General features: G+C 45.9%; 1 protein-coding gene across 1 annotated transcript; it reads right to left on the bottom strand.

Moving 5' to 3' along the window:
* Nucleotides 1–15,786: 15,786 nt before the first annotated feature.
* On the bottom strand, nt 15,787–18,119 carry Gpr6 (G protein-coupled receptor 6). The gene is made up of 2 exons (XM_051164229.1): nt 17,951–18,119; nt 15,787–17,420 (listed from the first exon to the last, which is right to left on the bottom strand). The coding sequence occupies exon 2, from the start codon at nt 17,399–17,401 to the stop codon at nt 16,310–16,312; it is 1,092 nt and encodes a 363-aa protein (XP_051020186.1). The 5' UTR covers nt 17,402–17,420; nt 17,951–18,119; the 3' UTR covers nt 15,787–16,309.
* Between the last annotated feature and the right edge of the window lie 212 nt (nt 18,120–18,331).

The following is an 18,331-nucleotide window of genomic DNA, read 5'->3' as shown; positions in this document are numbered from 1 at the left end:
TGTGTGTGTGTGTGTGTGTGTTTCATAGTACCCACGTGGAAGTCAGAGGACAACTGTGTTATTAATCGGTTCCAACAGGTAGGGCTGACCTCAGATTGTCTGTCTGCTCATAGGTGCTTTAATCTATGAAGCCATCTCACCAGCCTGAATTCCCCATTGTTTTTAATGTCACTGACATTGGAGTGATTTATTAGAGCGACAACAGGGCACCCACATACATGGGAGAGAAACGTACTCGCAACCTCCTGCTTTACGCTCATTGGAACGAGTTAAACACGAAAGCCAGAGAGTCAGTGTGTTTCTCTCTGCAATTATCTTCTTTGCCCTTAACCGCAGCAGTACACACAAGCTTTCATTGTCTTTTTCGATCTCTCAATGAGAAGGAAATGTTTGTAAGCTTCCCAAACCCTTCTGTGGATCGAAGCTGGCCTTTCACTCCAGTGGGCTCCCGTGGACATGGCTTCCACTGTTTACCACTGGACTCCTTGTCCCCCTGCCCCCCCGCCAGCAAGCCTGCATTGGAGTGACTCATCCTTTGTTCTGAAATGCGTGGCAGAGCGCTTGCTCTCATGGAGAGATGATTGCCAGAGCCCACGCCGTCACAGCTCCACGCTACGGTGATTAAGAGTTGATTAAGAGCGGACCTTGCTACTGTGCATTAAGAATCCTGGCAGGAAATTGAACTAGAAATTTGGAACAAAGAGGCCAGGACGGCATTTGTAGCTATTGGAAGTAGGTCAGGGTTCTGTATTGTCTTAACACTAAGGCAAGATTTTCTTCCCTCTCATTACACTTTCCCCACTGCAAGTTTATATCTCTGTTATTAATTTGTTGTGGCACACATGATTTTGAATATAGAGAAAGTTGGGGGAAATGAAGCATAGATCAGTCTTTAAGAGTCAAGAATTCCTTTCTTCCAGGTTTTGTTTTGTTTTGTTTTGTTTGGTTTGATTCTTGTTGTTTTTGTTTTTTGCCTTTTACAAGTAGTTGTTTAGTTTCAACCTACATTCTATTTGTGTTTGGATAGATTTGCATATATATTTTCTCTTTCCACCCCTGTCTCTGTCTCTGTCTCCACTGTCTCTCTCTGGATGTCAGAGTGGAGCATAGTGCTCTGTGCACATTGGCAGGCACTCTACCGCGGAGCTACATGCCAAACCTGGCTTTGCGACTTGGATTTTAAATTTCACAATGTGTAATGACCCTGAAGCACAGACATCCTTGAGCGTCAAAACATCTTCACACAGGAATGTGAGTTTGTGCCGTGATTCTTTGTGAGCTCCGGAAACCATGTGCCCGTCTTATGCATGGAGCTTCTATACTGGAGGAATGTCACAAATTCGCACCATGCATAGGAAGATGAGGACCACTAAGAGGCCAAGGGCACCAGTCAGCATGGATGGAGGCACGCAGGCAGCACTCACGCACACAATCTTTTTCTCTTGATCATAGTTCCTGAAGCGGATGCATGCTGTTTTCCACAAGAGAGTCACTGTACTCAATCAAGATTGGGGTCTTATGGAGAATGCCTAGTTGGACCAGCCTATGTTTGGGACCAACGTGTAGGACAGAAGGACAGGAGACTGTAAAGCAAACATCCATGAAAAGACAAGAGAGGACACTAGGCAATGCTGCACAAGAGTTACCGGGTACCGTTAGTACCCAATGGCTCATTGCAGTTGGCTCAGTCGATGTTAAAGCAGAATAGGGATGCTCTTTGGTCAAAATAATATTTTAAGTCATTGTTTGGATATAGGCATGCTCCTTTGCTTTGCTTTAGGCAAAGCTGACTGAATTTCAAATTAACAGTTTTAAAATCAGTGCGGTAGTTCATCTAATAGCAAAGATAATTTTTTTCCCCCTGTGGCCATGGCGGCTGCTGCTTTGAAGCTGTAAGGAGCACGTTTGTGGTGGCTCCTGCGCATAAATGGTTTCCTGAGCATCTTGCTAGGCCTCTGGTATATATTCACGTTGTAGCACCAGCAGTTTTCACGGGTTTCTGAGGCTTTCCGATGGGTTTCCTGATTCTCCCTGCCTCTGGTGATCCAGACTTTACATTAGAGAAATGGGATCTAGTCATATTGGGTGATGGGCAGCTGCATAAGAGTATGGCAGGATTTGAGTGTGTGTGTGTGTGTGTGTGTGTGTGTGTGTGTGTGTGTGTGTGTGTGTATGGGTCATATCTTTAACTCACTTGGCATGAATGTTTTGGGTACCTTTTATATACAAAAACCTTTCTGATGTAGTGATAAAGAGAGAAACAGGCTCTCTCAAGATGCAGAGCCTCTCCAGAAGAAAAACAACCCTGAGGAATGATTGTCATAAAGGATGAAGGCATCAGGCTCAAAGATGCTTGGGGTACTTAGGGGGACATCACATGGAGCCCCGACCTGATTTGGGTAGAGGGATGTGGAAGGTGAAACCCAAGAAGGAAAGAGGAAGGTGGGAGCTGAGGCATGGTGAGCAATCTCTTGGGAAACGTGTAGGAGCTGAAGAGATGGAAGAAGAAAAGCCGAGGCAGTAGGTAACAGCTGAGTGCCCAAAGGCACGCAGGCAGATGAAAGCTGTCATGTTCAAAATACATAGCTTGTCTGTCATGGAGAGACAGAGGAGAGTGATCTGAAGGGGTTGTCAGGGACCAGATTATAAAGGGCTGGAGAGATGGCTCAGCGGTTAAGAGCACTGACTGCTCTTCTAGAGGTCACGAGTTCAATTCCCAACAACCACATGGCGGCTTACAACCATCTATAATGTGATCTGATGTGCACTCTATACATAATAAATAAATAAATCTTTAAAAAGGTAACGCTGAGGAATTTACTTTAGGGACCATGAGGAGACACTCTGCATGCAGACAAGGTTGCTGGCAGGAGTGGATTACTCCTCTTTCCACTCAGTAGAGAGCCACCAGAACCAGGAAATTTACCACACCTCAAGGCATTTCTGCCTCCATTAAAGCCAGAGAGCACAAAATGTGTCCTGGATATGATGAAACTCCTCCTGAGATTCTGAAGCAAAAGGCAACTGAGATCCCGAGGAGCAAGCCAGCTCTGAATAACATAGCATTTCCTCATACCCCATGCTCTACTCAGGGTACCAGAGCGAAGAGAAAGCTCTCGGCTCAGCTCAGCCCAAACCTCTTATTTTGCTGATGAGAGATCTTGCCTTCGGTGGGAAGTTCAAGCATGACTCCCAGTGAACTAATCACCCGCTACCAGAAATCCCATCCTTCCTTATCTACAAGGGCTTTGCTGTAAAATCTGCTTCTTAGAAGACTTCAGCTGGGCCTGAATGTTAAGGGTCTTGATCCTGTGAACCCTGTCACACCAAAGATAGCCTGAGGTAGTTTTAAAGGACTGGGTTTACGTTAGAGTGGTGTGTCTGGGTGCTAGTACATCCAGTGAGGAACCTGCCTGTGACTCTGGCTCCCTTTGCCCTGTGTGGATGTGAGGGAGCAGGGCATAGGTGTACAGCTAGGGTTGAGCGGTGCTTCTTTCTCCCTTGCCCTGGTGCCTTGTGTTGCATGTGTCTCAGAGCCTTAATGTAATGCTCTGTTCTCACCTCAACACTGTTCCCAGAACTTTCTCTAATGCTAAGGATCAGGAGTTTGAACACAGGAAAAGCAAGCTATGATGAAAATCTTGGTGCCCCCCCCCCCCCCCCCCCCCCGTCCCATGACAGACAAGCCAGGGCAGTGTCTGCACCCAGCAGAGCTAACAAAGACTTAGTTTTCCTATTGAGTTATAATGTTTCAATTTGCAAAAAATTTATACATATATTATTAATGTGTTTAAATATGTGAACTGCATTTGATGAATTTTATAATATTCTTTGTCATTGGATTTTGTTTATCACATGGATTGGCTATACCTTAATTTCTCATGTACTATATGATTTTGTTGGTTTTTAAACTCAGAAAGACCTCCATACTTCAGCTTTTTGATGAATAGGTCCTGACTTTTTTTTTCCCTAGTTTTCTTAATAGGATGAGAGGGGTTTCTTGTCTTTTGCTTACTCATTGACCTACAGTAAATGCAGTTGAGAGAGGTAGAAAACTCCTAGCTTTTGAAGCTAAAAGCTTTACCTGAGTGCCCTAAGGTATCCAACTGTAAGGCATTGTTGCTTAAGAAGATGCTCCCAGCACTGACTGAAACACAGATCCAGACATGGGCCAATTCCTTTGTTCCTGAGCCCGGCTAAAGTTTGATATACTTGACAACCAACCCTTGTCGGGAGTCAGACACAGATCACCACTCTTACTTCAGGAAGACACTATGTCTGGTGTGGAATCCTACTCAGCTCTTAAGAGGTAAGGTAAGCTGAGCACAGAGGAAGGCAGACAGAAATTCTGTGCACCAATAGGAGTGCTCCTGAGCTTGTTTAACCAAGACCTATTAAACATCTCATGTGATGAGGTAGCAAAACCAGGAACTCTGGGTAACCTGAATTCCAGCTATCCACAAGGTAAGCTATCTTGAGTAAGACTTCTCTTTGAAACTGCAGATCACTGAAATCCAAAGAAACAATACAAGATGGCTTCTAAAGTCCTTTCTAGGCCTGACTCTGCTGTTACAGCCCAACCTCACAACAGACGCAGCGAGAGCTTCCTGGGCAGGGAGAGTGGTACCCATATGGAAAGGAACAGGGTCCCAAATAGTCAGACTTCCCGGAGTTGAGGACAGTCTGCAAGCCCAGGCAGGGTGGGGTGGCTATCACGTGCACTCTGCATGAAATGCAAAGTTCTGCTAGCTCGGTACCAGCCTGTCCAGTGACATCTGTCGCACTGGGATTAAATGTCTCAGCAACAAAAGATAACACTATCAGCTCTCAGCTGGTTCAGTAATAAAGTGGATGTGCATTGACAGCAGTGAAAATGAGCTGGGCTGAAACAAATGATCCTTTCACCGTTGTTAATTCTGCCGTCGTTTTCATAATTACCTTTGTGTGTGCAGTATTTACAAAACAGGCATTTAACACCCTTCCAGTAAGAGAAAGAATACTATCTCATGCTCAGTTACTGTTTGCTGCTATTAATGACAGTAATTTAAAACATTAAGGGAACAATTATTCTTTTAACACAGAGCAGACTTCAATATTACAGTAGCACCCCAGGGGCTGCAGTCATTGTTGGCTTTGGTTACGCTGTGACATAACTTAATACACAGTGGAGGGGAAAGGAGGGATGGCTGTCACCTGCACACTCAGTCTGTGATATATAGACCTCCTGCAACCCTACAGCCAGGGGGGAATGACCAGTGACCAAACACAAAACATCCTATTAATGCCCGTGACTTCTTGTCAATTCCTCTCCTACTCAAGCTGGCACTCAAAATTTCTCATGTGGCCAGTGTCTAGGCTGGGAATGTTAGACTGGCTTTGTGTACCTATGGAGTTTGTCCAAAACAATTTCTTTCTCATAGTTGCATGTCCTCTGGGAGTAATCCAGTTTTTTTTTTTCAGAGTACCCTTGAATACAAAGTACTGGGAGTGTAGTACATCCTAGTGAGTGGGTCTTGGTAAGTAGCAGGGACTCCCAGGTCCATAATTGTGTGTGTGTGTGTGTGTGTGTGTGTGTGTGTGTGTGTGTGTGTGTGTGTCCCCATCATCTGTCTGTCTGTCTGCCTACCTGTTTGTTCTAGAAACAGAGATAGAAATGTGTGTGTCTGTGTGAGTGCTGGATGGTCTTTGTTTACTTTACTATACAAAGAATCTTGTTTAGGGAAAGCAGAGATGAGAACGTTAATGCTATTGCCGAGTGTAAGCATTTTATTCCAAAATTTAATCACAAGTGGTTGACAGTAAATATGTACACCTCAGTCTCAATCCATTGGGAAAATGGATGTAATATTGATCGGAATTGCTGGTTCAGAGATAGAGGTTAGGTCAGTATTGAAACTGTCATGCTGGGGGGGGGACCAGCAAGATGGCTGTGTAATCAAGACACCTGCTGCCAAGCGTGAAGACTTGGGTTTGATCCCCAAGACCCACATGGTGAAAGGAGAGAACTGACTTTCAAAACCAGTCCTCTGACCTCTACACATACACTATGCCCCCCACACACAATACACTTACAATAAATAAACAATTTGTAATAGTTCCTTAAAGATTATTATAAAATTATTATGAATTCATTTTTTTAAAGATTTCTGCATTTATTATGTACACCTGCAAGCCAGAAGAGTGCATCAGATCACATTACAGATGGTTGTGAGCCACCATGTGGTTGCTGGGAATTGTACTCAGGACCTATATGAATTCATTTTTTAAAGCAGTAACTAAAGCATGAAGATGGCAAAGTTTGAGATCTGCAAACTAGTAAAAACAGGTAACACACGAAAAACACCACACACACACACACACACACACACACACACACACACACACACACACACCATTCAAATGACCTCACTCAGCTTCCATGTCTGACCTACACTTTTTAATGCACTGAAACCACAGGTCGTGGTCATGGCAAACCTCCTTCCTCCAGCGGTTGCTGAGGAGGACTTGGCTTTGACCCTTTGAGGAGTACAATGGAAAGAAACCTGGAAATCAAAATGGAGTTAAAATTCCAGACTTCGTGAAATGCTACAGTTGTAACATCTGTTGATGACAGCAGTGTCACAGTAGCAATGACAGTAGCTGCAAGGCTGCCTTGGACCAAGCACCCTTCTAGTTTTGTTGGCTCTTACAATCCTTACAGCAACTGTAGCAAGGCTTAATTTGGATGAAGAAAGCTGAGTTTTGGACTGAAATTCTTTAAACCTTTGTGGCTTCAGAAAAAAAAAAAATTCAGGACTGGGGAGGTAAAGTACCTTGCAAGCATGAGGACTGACATCAAACCCTAAGACACGTATTTAAAACATCTAGAAAAAAAAAACTGGGTGTGGGAGCACCAAGGCTGAGCCCACTGATTGGCAGCCTGACCTACTGGTCAGCTTCCAAGCCAATGAGAAGCTTGTCTTAAAATAAGGTAGATGGAACCTGCTGAATGACAGCTGAGGTTGTCCTCTGATCTCACACACAGCTCACACACACACACACACACACACACACACACACACACACACCATTCAAAAAGCCCCACTCAGCTTCCATGTATACACCACACATACGTGCACACACACACACACACACACACACACACACACACTATCCAAAAGCCCCACTCAGTGTCCATGTATACACACCACACACACACACACACACACACACACACACACACACACACACACACACACACACACACACACAGCATTCAAATGACCTCACTCAGCTTCCATGTCTGATCTAAACTTTTTTATGCACTGAAATCACAGGTCGCGGTCATGGCAAACCTCCTTCCTCCAGCGGTTGCTGAGGAGGACTTGGCTTTGACCCATATCTTCCTTCCCCTAAAGGACTCAATTCACTTCACGGGCGGTGGCGGGGGGCGGGGGAGGGGGGACTCACACATTCACGGCCTCTGAAAACATCAGTTATGAGTTTTCCTCAACCAGCATAGTCACAAAACCCCAGCCACACACTGGCTGGGGATTGTTCGTGGGTGAGACTTACACCGAACTTTCCTAATCCCCCCAGCCGCAGCTCAGTGCTGCCGGACGGACGGCGGTTGAGGAAAGTTAGAAAACCAGGCTCCTTTTCTGACTGCTTCCTACATCAATTCTTGACATTTTTTTGCACTGTGGTTTGCTACCTGACTAAACAGCTCCATCACATAATTTCTATTTAAGGATTACAAGAGTCTGTTTAGTCTTAAATACCATTTGAATCTTTGAGTTTGGGTCTCCCAGCTCTCTTCTTCGTCTGTACCTTGATGTTCATTTATGGAAGGCAAGAATCGTGTGGTCACATATCAGACCCACCCACTTCTGACCCGTTTCTTCCTGAGACCCTGATTACACCCTGTACCCACGTGGGGGCGTATGCTTAGTTCTACAAGCTGGGCTGGGAGTGGAAGTGCAATTTATGGTCAAAGCATTTAGTCACTGACATCACACCTTCCAGAGAAGTGGTTCTCAACTTTCCTAATACCGTGACCTTTAATACAGTTCCTCATGTTGTGGTGACCTCCAACAAAATTACTTCGTTGCTACTTCATAACTGTAATTTCCATTCTGTTATGAATCTTAATGTAACTATCTGATATGCAGGATATCTGTTCTGTGATCTCCAAAGGGGTCGCCACCCACAGGTTGAGAACCATGGACCTAGATCTCCCACCCCTCCCCCGCCCCCACCCAGGTGGTTATAGAGAAGAGTGAGAGAAGATCCAGAAAGTGAACAGCTATGTTGCTGTGAAGTGATCAAAGGTGTCTGGAGACGTTGTCCAGACACTGCAAGAAACAATGTAGAAACTCGAAATCCTGGTTAGTTACATGAAGCACTAGCGTCGTAGGCTGTTTGTTACTGCAGCTTAACTAATGCTTATTAATTCATATGGTCCTTACGAGAAGCTTACACACTGCAAGGTACTTAGAGCAACTTCATCTCACTGTCCATCTTCCTATTCACTGGACCTTTTAATGCCTAGACGGTGGATATGTTAGAGGAGACTGGACCACACATTATCTGTCTGATAAACGGTATCATATTTACTTGGATTTTTTATACATGATTCTTTTGTTGATATTTAGTTATTTAGGATGAATTTACTGAGCTACAATTGATACAAATGAATGTTTTTTTGTCGCTGTTTATGTTTTTAGACAACACTATAGGTTGAAGCCAGGGCTTCGTATACATTAAGTAAATGCTCTGCTGTGGAGCTTCAGCCCAAGCCCTTAGTTTATTAATGAAGGATACACTGTGCAGTCAACATTGGCCTTGAACCTTCTGTATAGCCCAGGCTGACCTTGAACTTGCAATCCTAATGTTCCAGCCTCATAAATACAGGCACCAGAGAGAGTATAGGCATGTTCCATCATCAAAGCTACAATCTTCCCCAACACAACAGTCATAAGTAAGATAATGACAGTATCCATTGTCTCAGAATTTCCTTTGAACTCCTTTCAGTCTCTTCCCCCTTTTCACATCCCTGCACCCCCCTATCCCAGCCGTAATCTCATTTCTACTGCTGTGTACTCTCAAGAATGTTCCAGGCACTAGTCTCTTCCTATCTGGCTTCTTTCACTCTGTACAACTATTTGGAGACTCATTCTGCGTACTGCATAGATCACTAATCGATTCTTTTCCACATCTGAGTAGCATCCAGTCAGATGGATGGACCACAGTTTATTACCCACTTGTTGATGAATATTTGAGTAACTTCCAATATTTCCACTCTCACAAGCCCAGCTGCTGTGCGCATGCACTGTCTTTATATGGACACATTTCTTCACCTCTCCTCAGCAAATATCAGCAGAAAAAAATTGATTATGTGGTATGAGACTGCCTCATCTCTTAAGAAACCACCAAGTCATTTCCCAAAGTGTTCGTCCCATCCCGCATCCCTATTGACAGTCTCTGAGGCCTGTACTCGCTCTCCATCATTGCAACACCTGCTAGGATCTTTAACTCTGATCAAGTGATTGCAGCATCCTGTAAGCACCCAGCTTTGTTCCCAAATTCATCAGCTTTGGTTCGTGGAGGCTTCTTATAATCATCTCTTAACTGGCACTCCTCCTTCAGATAAATGGAGATTGTCAGGTAAGAACTCTGTGAACTTCCTCCCACCTCCTATAAACTTAGATCACTCAGTACCAATTACTCCCGCCTTACATCCTGGCAGAGCAGGGGAGCTGCACCCCCACCAACTCCCTGCACTGACTTGGGACACATCACTCCTCATCGGACTTTGTCAATCAAGCATCTTTCCTGCTTTCTTGTCTTTTTCATTTAAATATTCATGGCCCCCTCAGTAGAATAATATAGTCAATTCTTGGCTTTCGGAGAGAAAGAGAGAGGAGGGCATGCGGGTGGGGACAGGGACAGGGACAGGGAGAAAGGGACCTAAATTCCATGGGGGACTTTGGCATGTTCCTCATCAACGCATCCGGTTTCACTCCCTGTTTCGCTGTCCCTTGTGGCAGCTCTCAGTTCTCCTGTCACCACCACGTTTTTAACTTAACACCCCACCTCGTAGACTTCACTTGTTTTCTCAGCAGCCCTGCACACTTCAGCATTTGCTCCTTAATCATTGTTCCAAGCCCTTAGCTGAGTGTCTGTCCTGGGTCGTTTTGCTCTTCTTCATTTGACTAGCATGTTTCTGTGCCTCAGGCTGTAAGCTTGGCACTGCTCTCAAAGGCTCTGTCCTTTACCTAGTTATCAAAGGCTTAGCAGAAGTGACTAAGGTCCCTGGACTGGAAACACTATTGGGAATTTCCTAGTCAGGATTTAAATGCAACCACAAGAGTCTTCCTAAGACAAACACACAAGACATTTGACTGCAGAAGGAAGGCAACAATATGGCTACTGTGAGGGAGGACAAGGAATGCAAGACCAAACACTTGAGAAGGCTAGAAAAATGTTCTCCCTGCAGAGCTGCTGGGGGTGGGGGGAGGGAAGCAAAGCTAGCTTCCATCCTGATTTTTGACCCCATGGAGTTATTTCTGGCTTCCAGTTCCCATCACTGTAAAATGTATGTCGTCTTAGGCATATTAATAAGTGTGATATGATTTACTACATCAGCAATAGGAACCAAATATGTGATGCCAAGCGGAACCCGCTGCTGGGCTCCAAGCTTTAGAGTCCTGCTTGCTCCAAGCCTGAGTGTCGTCCTTTGCGATGAAATCTATGTCCTCCATTTTGATGCTAGGCACCAGGTACCTACAACCGGAAAATCCTTACTTCTAGATCCGATGGTCTCCTCCCCCAGTCAGTTCCTTAGAGACAGACTATCCCCCTGGAATGCAGGCTCCTCTCTGAAGCCACTGTTGGTTGACAGAGGCTGTAAGCTACAAGAACTGCAGTGATAGGAAGCTACTCATGTAATCCAGACGGTGGATTATGGTGATAACGGTAATCCAGAAGTGTCGGTGGCTAGGTTCTCTATGTTTTTGAAGTTAAAGATGATGCCATTTGATGGCACAGTGGCCATGAAACAGGAAAGAAATAGAAAGGTAAATATGATTTCTAAAGTTTCAGGTCCTCACAGCTACAAAGGTGGCGTTGCCATTAGCTTTGTAAATAAGAGATGGAGAGTGGACGTGTAGGGGTAACACTCAGTAGCAGAAAGCAGGACACGTTAGATAATAAAGTGTTTGAATGAGGGTTGTATTTCTCAAAGACTCTATGCGTCTACAACTACAGAGGGTCTTATGATAGGAGATTCTTAATTAGTTTTTGGTAGGTCAAATGAATATGTGACATTTCTGTGTGGAAACCTTTCAAGATCTGCCCACCGTTTTGTACTGTTCATCACAGGTTGGCTAATGTCAAACCTATTGACATTATGCAGACTGAACCAATACGTAAGTCAGTGTCATTAACAAACTGATTGCTTATCGTCTTCCTGTTTTTAGTTTCCCCCAAACCTTGATCAGGCCTGGGATGGACATTAAATATTAACTAGCACTGAATTAGACTAAAGTCAGATTTATAGCCTGTAGTAAAGTCTCACGTAGAAGTGTCTCGATGTGCTCATTACAGGTGGTTATAAAATTTATCCTACTGTTAATGCCTTTGTTCTGTCTCCAGAGTTAGGATATTTTTCTCTCCTTACATATGGGGGATGCTGACAACTAGGTCTTGTGTTTCGGTGTACTCCAACACATTCCAGGCACGAAGGGGTGAAGGGACTTGAAACAATGTGTGGCGAGATTGAAGAGTCCACAAAGGTTGGTCCTTTAGAAATTTTTAATTTGACAAATGAGCAATAACACTAATCTTCCCATATCTAAATTTATGGCCACTGTGAACATCTACACGCATAAAGCACAGAGTGTTACAGTGTTGAAAAGGTCACCCTGCTGCTGGGAGCTGCTTGAAGCTGCCTAGATAGTGAGTTTTCTCCTGGGCCTTCTACAGCCGGGCTTCTTTCTCCTCTCCCTCTCCTGAGACTATTTTTATGGAGTCCAACAGTGGCATTGGTGTAATAGAATCTCAGACCATTTCTTATGGTTTTGTTTTACTCATTTGTTCAGCAGCTCCCTCCTGGGGCATGGTTTCCTTCCTTCTCTGTAGGACTCTTTCTTCTTATCTCTCTCACCACTCCTCTCTCTCCTTTGCTTGATCCTCCTTGTCTTTTGGTTTATAAACACTTCCGTTTACTAGAGCTCAGTCCTTGGCCCTCTTTCTCTGTCCAATAGTATTTTATAGAAATTTCCATCTTGGAGAGAGTGGGTCCTTAAGACTCAGACAGCATACAACTCCCAAGTCCCAGGAAGTTCCTGAAAATTTTCATGATTTATAATATAGGTCTCTGTGTCTCCACTTGCTCATCTGTAAAGTGGGTATAAACCAGCACCTCTCTCAAGTGTTTGTGGTAACTGTTCTGTTCTCACAGGCAGACCTGATTTCCACTCCACCTCAGCTGCCCCAGGAAAGAGGACTCTGTGCTCCACATCACAGCTGGGCGTCTTGCTTTCTGGATTCTGGCAGAGTTCAGTCCATGAAAGCCTTCATCAAGAGGCAGCATGGAGCCAAGCAGCAGTAGTGAACCCTTCCAGCTCTCTCCATGTCAGACTCGGGGTTGACAGGGTCTGCCCTTGTCTACTATGGTTGCGTGCCCCAGGCTTCTACTGCGCACCAACGTCTCTTGGTTCTGGAATCTGTTTTCTCTTCATTCCCTTTTAGCAGATCAGGTAGTGAGTTGTGGATCTGGGCGGGGAGCATCAGCCCCTTACTGGATTCCTCTAGCTATATTCGCTTTTAGAGTCCCTTCATTAAACTTTACTTCGTTACTTGGCTAGAACATGCCATTTGTTTCTTGCTGGGAGTTCATCAATCCTAGGTTGTTGTAGTGATTAAATTAGATATTCATCAAGTGTCTAGAGCTTGTGAAATAGACAGACTGCCCACATGTGCCCTCCATTTCGGGGTCCAGAATTAAGTTTTAGAACTCCCACCCTTCCTGTATTAGGGCTTTCCAAAGAAACAGGCTAGAGAAGCAACAAGATATGTGCGTCTGTGTGAAGGCAAAGGCAATGGACTTTGTTGACACATTGGGTATGAAATATGAAAGAAGTAGAGGGTTACAGGTGTGGGAGGAATTTATTATAGGGAAGTGACCTGTGCTATTATGGGAACTAGCACATCCAGTATCTGCAGAGGAGGCCATTGGACTGGGGACCTAAGGAACTTGACATGGTCTCAGTCTCTAGTCCATGTGCAGAGGAGCTAGAAAGATCCAGTGTTGCCAATGAAGTCAGAAGGCAGGCCATGAAGTGATTGACCAGAGCACCCATACGTGAACAGTTGCCGGCTTTACTCAGTGACTGCCCATCTAGATGTTAATCTCACCCAAAATCACCTTCAGCGAGACACTGGTAATGTTTGACCAGTTGTCTAGGTAACCGATCATCTAGTCAAGTTGACAGAAGACTCGTCATCATCCTTTCACTGCTCCCTCCCTTTTTTGTTTCCTTGATATCAGTGGCACCCGTTTGCTCTTGGAGCTCAAGGTAAAATCCTTGATCTCATTCTGAAGTTTTTGTTTTCTTTCATGCCTCATATATATTCACCATATTTCCATAACTTAACTAATACTCACCAATTTTTACCACTGACTCTGTGCCTGAAGCCACTGCCGTTTCTCAGGAGGAGGGAGCCATGGACTTTCACGTGGTGCCTCGAGTCTAACTCTCTGAGAGACAATTTTCTCTCTTTCTTTCTTTTTTCTTTTCTTTCTTTCTTTCTTTCTTTTTTTTTTTTTTTTTTTTTGTTTTGTTTTGTTTTTTTGAGACAGGGTTTCTCTGTGTAGCCTTGGCTGTTCTGGACTCGCTGGTCTCAAACTCACATCAATCCACCTGCCTCTGCCTCCTGAGTGCTGGGATTAAAGGTGTGCGCCACCATTCCCGGCTTTCTTTCTTTCCTTCTTTTCTCATTAGTAATTAATTAATCAATCAATTAATTAATTAGTGTTTTTTTATCAGGGTTTCCATGTATGGCCCCATCTGTCCTGGAACTCGCTCCATAGACCATGCTGGCTTTAGACTCAGATCTGCCAGCCTCTACTTCCCTAGTGCTGGGATTAAAGGTGTGTGCCATCACGCCCAGCTGTGAATACCTTTTAGTCTTTTCATTTTGATTCTATTGATAATAACTGTGTTTATTCTTTGCTGTGTTGGTTATTCCTACAGGATCTTTTGACATGAATGAGAACTATTCCCTTTCTGGCGAGCGCACTAGATGCACCCACCTGGCTTAATTGTCAATGGAACAGTCTAAGGGATTTTTAGGGGTTTTGTTTTGTTTGTTTGTTTTAAATTAAATTACCAAATGCTTATAGCATTTTCACACATCCTTAATTTGTGCTGACCCTTCCCTGATTCCCTCTTTTTCCCCATTTCTCCTTCTCCTGTCCCCACTTAGAGTAATTCTTTAAAAATATGAGTGGAATTGCATCGCTGTGGTACCACTCAGCAAAAGCCCGGGTCCCCACAGTGACCTTCAAAGGAGAAGACCCAGCCTCACAGCCCTGTCACCACTGCTCTTGGACCTCTCCTCCCCTCGTTCAGTTCAGACTACTCTGTTGACCTTGATGCTCCTCGACCTTGACCTTGACAGGTGAGCTTCCACCTGAAGCCTTTGCAGTTGCTGCTCCCTCTGCCCAGAATGCCGTCCCCTTACATGCTACCATGCCTCACACCCCATTTCACTGAGGTCATCTCCTAAATGCCACCTCCTCTCAGCAATGCCCCCAGTTACCCCAACCACTGGGGCATGCTCACCACCACCCTTCCTCCTTTATTTTCTTCCTTGTCATTTATCTCACAATAAAATTAGGTATTTGTTTACTTTTAGGCCAGCCTTCCCACTAGGTTATAACACCATGCGCATGGAGGAATTTTTGTTGTCATTGTTGTTAGTTTATTTCATGTCCATAGGCCTGGAATTGTGCCCAGCATAAATAAGCACCCAATAAATATTAAGTCCATAAATCCGTAAACAAATGAACATGTGTATATTTTCCTAACTTCCCAAATAGTCAGGTGTGTGTTTGTGTGCATATTTCTTCATATGGGCTCACAGTATCCCTCACCCCGTTTAGCATCGATTCATGAGCAATTGAGAGAGAGAAATGCTTATTTGTTTAGGGTCTTAATATATGTTTGGGAGAGGAATTCCTGAAGAAAGGATGCTGGGCACATTTCAGTTACTCCATGAAGAACTGGAAACCCTGCCTTAGAAGGATTTTCCTCATTTTGTTAGGCTCTACACCTGCTAGGAGACCTGGCTAGCAACACACTGAACAAGCCATGTTGAGCAAAGTGTGCTGGGAAGTTGTGGCCTCAGGATTTACAGCTGCACCTTTGTGACTTGAATTGTTTTGTCTTCTGAAGCATATCTTCCTTCTCTCTCTCTCTCTCTCTCTCTCTCTCTCTCTCTCTCTCTCTCTCTCTTGCATATCTTTCTAACCCAGCCACCAAGGGAGCACACTAACGTGCACCAGCATAACACACTTTCCATGTTCTGAGAATACCAAATATGAATGTTACCTCCTCTATGACCCTCCCCCACCACATGATCTGGATTTGGTATCTGGGTGGGGGATGTAAGGACACATATGCAAATACATATACTTCCTTACATAATTTTTCTCGCAGGAAGAAGATGATAGACACGTAATAGACTTTGGAATAAACACGCCCTTAATTCAGCTTTCAAATAGCCCCACAAACCATCACATATCCAGAGTTGTATTTTTATAATGTGTTTATTTGTGTACAAAATATGTTGTAGTTTATTGATGCATGTGCAGCAAAATACTCTATCACATACAACAAAAATACATCTTTGACTCCCTTTCTCCCGCTTAAGGAATGGCAACACTGTTTTGGCATTTCAGCAGCTAAAAATAAAGTGCTATTATTAAGCAGAATTGGAATGTCTTCACTGGACAAATGTGATGTACGATTGAGTATACAACCACATTTTTGTTTTTCACAGAACAGGAAGCTCCAGGTCCTGAACACCTCCAGAAGATACAAATATTTGTATATATATGTACACATGTATACACTGTATATGTAAAATGCCAACAAGCCTCTTTGTCTGAGTCAGTTTGCTGCATTCGTTTGGGTCCCTTTTCTCCTGCCGAATCGGATTCACACCACTGAGATATCAAGAGTTCATCCGCAGGCACCTAGAAGTTCACCAAAGGCTGGCATGTTGGGTTTGTGGTGTTGGTGAGGAGATGCGGAGGAGCCCTTCAGACCTCACTGGGGGACCTGGAGCGGAAGGGCACTTTGGATTGGAAACAGCCACAGAACAGGAGCCACAAGGCACGCTGGATCTCCTGGTTGCGGAAGGCATAGATAATGGGATTGATCATGGAGTTATAGGTGGCAGGCAGCAGGGTGGCATAGGTGTAGACGGCCGGGTCTTCTTGGCTACCCACCACACAATAGATGGCGAAGGGCAGCCAGCTGGCCCCAAAAGTGCCTAGCACCAAGGCCAGAGTTCCCACGCCCTTTCTGGTGGCTGCTAAGTGGGGTGGCGCTAGGCAGTGCTGCTGCAAAGCGATCTGGTGGGCGTGGCGCCAAACCACCTGGCAGATGCGCACGTACAGGTGCAGCATGATGCCAAAGACCACGAAGAAGGAAGTGGAAAGTAGAGCCACGTGGCTGCGTGTCAGGGGGCGTACCACGCTGCAGGACGCATGGTCGGCCAAGCAGTTCCAGCCTAGAACAGGCAGCAACCCCAACCCGAGGGATACTGTCCAGGTGGCTGCCAGCAAAAGGTGCACGCCCAACAGGGTCCGGCGCGAATAGTAAGTGAGGGCGTTGTAAAGGGACAGGTAACGGTCCACTGTGATGGCAAGCAGGCTGCTGACTGAGGCGGCGAAGGAGGCCACCAGGAAGCCCACCATGAGCAGGCTCACAGTCTCCGAGGGCACCACGTACTGGAAAACAAAGTGTAGGATGAGACCACAGCCCGCCAGCAGGTCAGCGGTGGCCAGACTACCTACAAGCACAAACATGGGGGTGCGCAGCGCGGGAGTGGACGCGATGAGCGCCACCACTAGCGCATTTTCGCCTGCGATCACCGTCCCCGACACGCACAGCAGCACATCCCAGGGATTCACTGCCGAAAGCAGTAGTCCCGAGGGCCCTGCTGGCAGCTGAGAAGACAGCTCCAGTGACCCATTAGGTCCGCCGCCGCCTCCTATCGCCGCGGATGCTGCTGGCGGTCCCCATTCACTGGTGTCCGGTGTCCCTGCCGCTGTCGCCGCAGCTGCTGCTCCCTCAGCTGCCACTGCCACCACCTGGGACTCGTTGAGCGAGGCGGCACTAGCGTTCATCGCCGCCAGATGTTGCTCCCTGCACAAAAGGGATCGAGGATTATCAGGTGCGGTGTCCAGGCTGTCAGGGAACTTTCGCGCGCAGATGCCCTGCTCAAACTGCTTCACTCAAATTGCTTATCTCCCTAAGGGGCATGCACGGAGCTTAGTGGGGAAGCTGGGATAGAGTGCGAACCCCAAATAAATAAGCACCTGTTGAGTGAATGAATGAACTAAATATATGGGGTCTCTGAGTTTTGGCATAGATGCACACGTCCATAGACTGCACTATGCACTCGCATGCTCAAGTGTCCAAATGAATCAGCCTAGACTGTTCAAGCTAGGCAGAGCCGCTGTCCGCGGTGCTGAAAGCGAAGTTTGCTCTCTCAATAAGCAGAGAGAAGAGTGAGGGACCCCCAAGTCTGGAAAGACTAGAGGGGAGATTGCTAGGGTACGGTGATCAAGCCTCGCTCCGAAAATCCGATTCTGAGACAGACTCACGCCGAGATTGCCTCTTACCCCTCCGCCTTCCCCACAAGCTCAAAGTACCCCTAGGAGCCCGCTGCTCACCTGGGGAGTCAGGGTTCCGGGGAGTCTCTGGTCATGCGCTCCGTGGCTGTGTGCCAGGCTGTGTTCCCTGCGCGGACCCAGCAGTTGCCTGCAGGAGGTGGCCCCGGCGTCGAGGAGGAAAGTGCTGGTTGCCTGTGGCTGAGCTTCCTTCACCGCGAGTGGAGAGGCAGTGGCAGAGAAGGCGGCTGCGAGCAGCGCAGCGCGCCCGCCCGGAGATTGACAGGCGGGGCCCGGTGACGTCAGGCTCTGGGTTCTGGTTCCAGCGGATTACTCGCCACACCCTCCAGGCCGATCCTTCTTGGCGCCCCCCCCCCCCCCACAGAAACATCTCAAGAGAGCTCCAGAAGGGAGAAGCCAGAGTCGCCACCAGCCCAGATACCT

The sequence above is a fragment of the Acomys russatus genome, chromosome 21 (genome assembly GCF_903995435.1).
Source record: "Acomys russatus chromosome 21, mAcoRus1.1, whole genome shotgun sequence".
NCBI lineage: Eukaryota > Metazoa > Chordata > Mammalia > Rodentia > Muridae > Acomys > Acomys russatus.
Note: the sequence above shows the minus strand (reverse complement) of the source record. Positions and strands in the feature narration are given on the sequence as shown.

What these genes read in the sequence shown, in the direction of transcription:
- Gpr6 (XM_051164229.1), bottom strand. Translation starts at nt 17,401, where the DNA reads ATGAACGCTAGTGCCGCCTCGCTCAACGAGTCCCAGGTGGTGGCAGTG.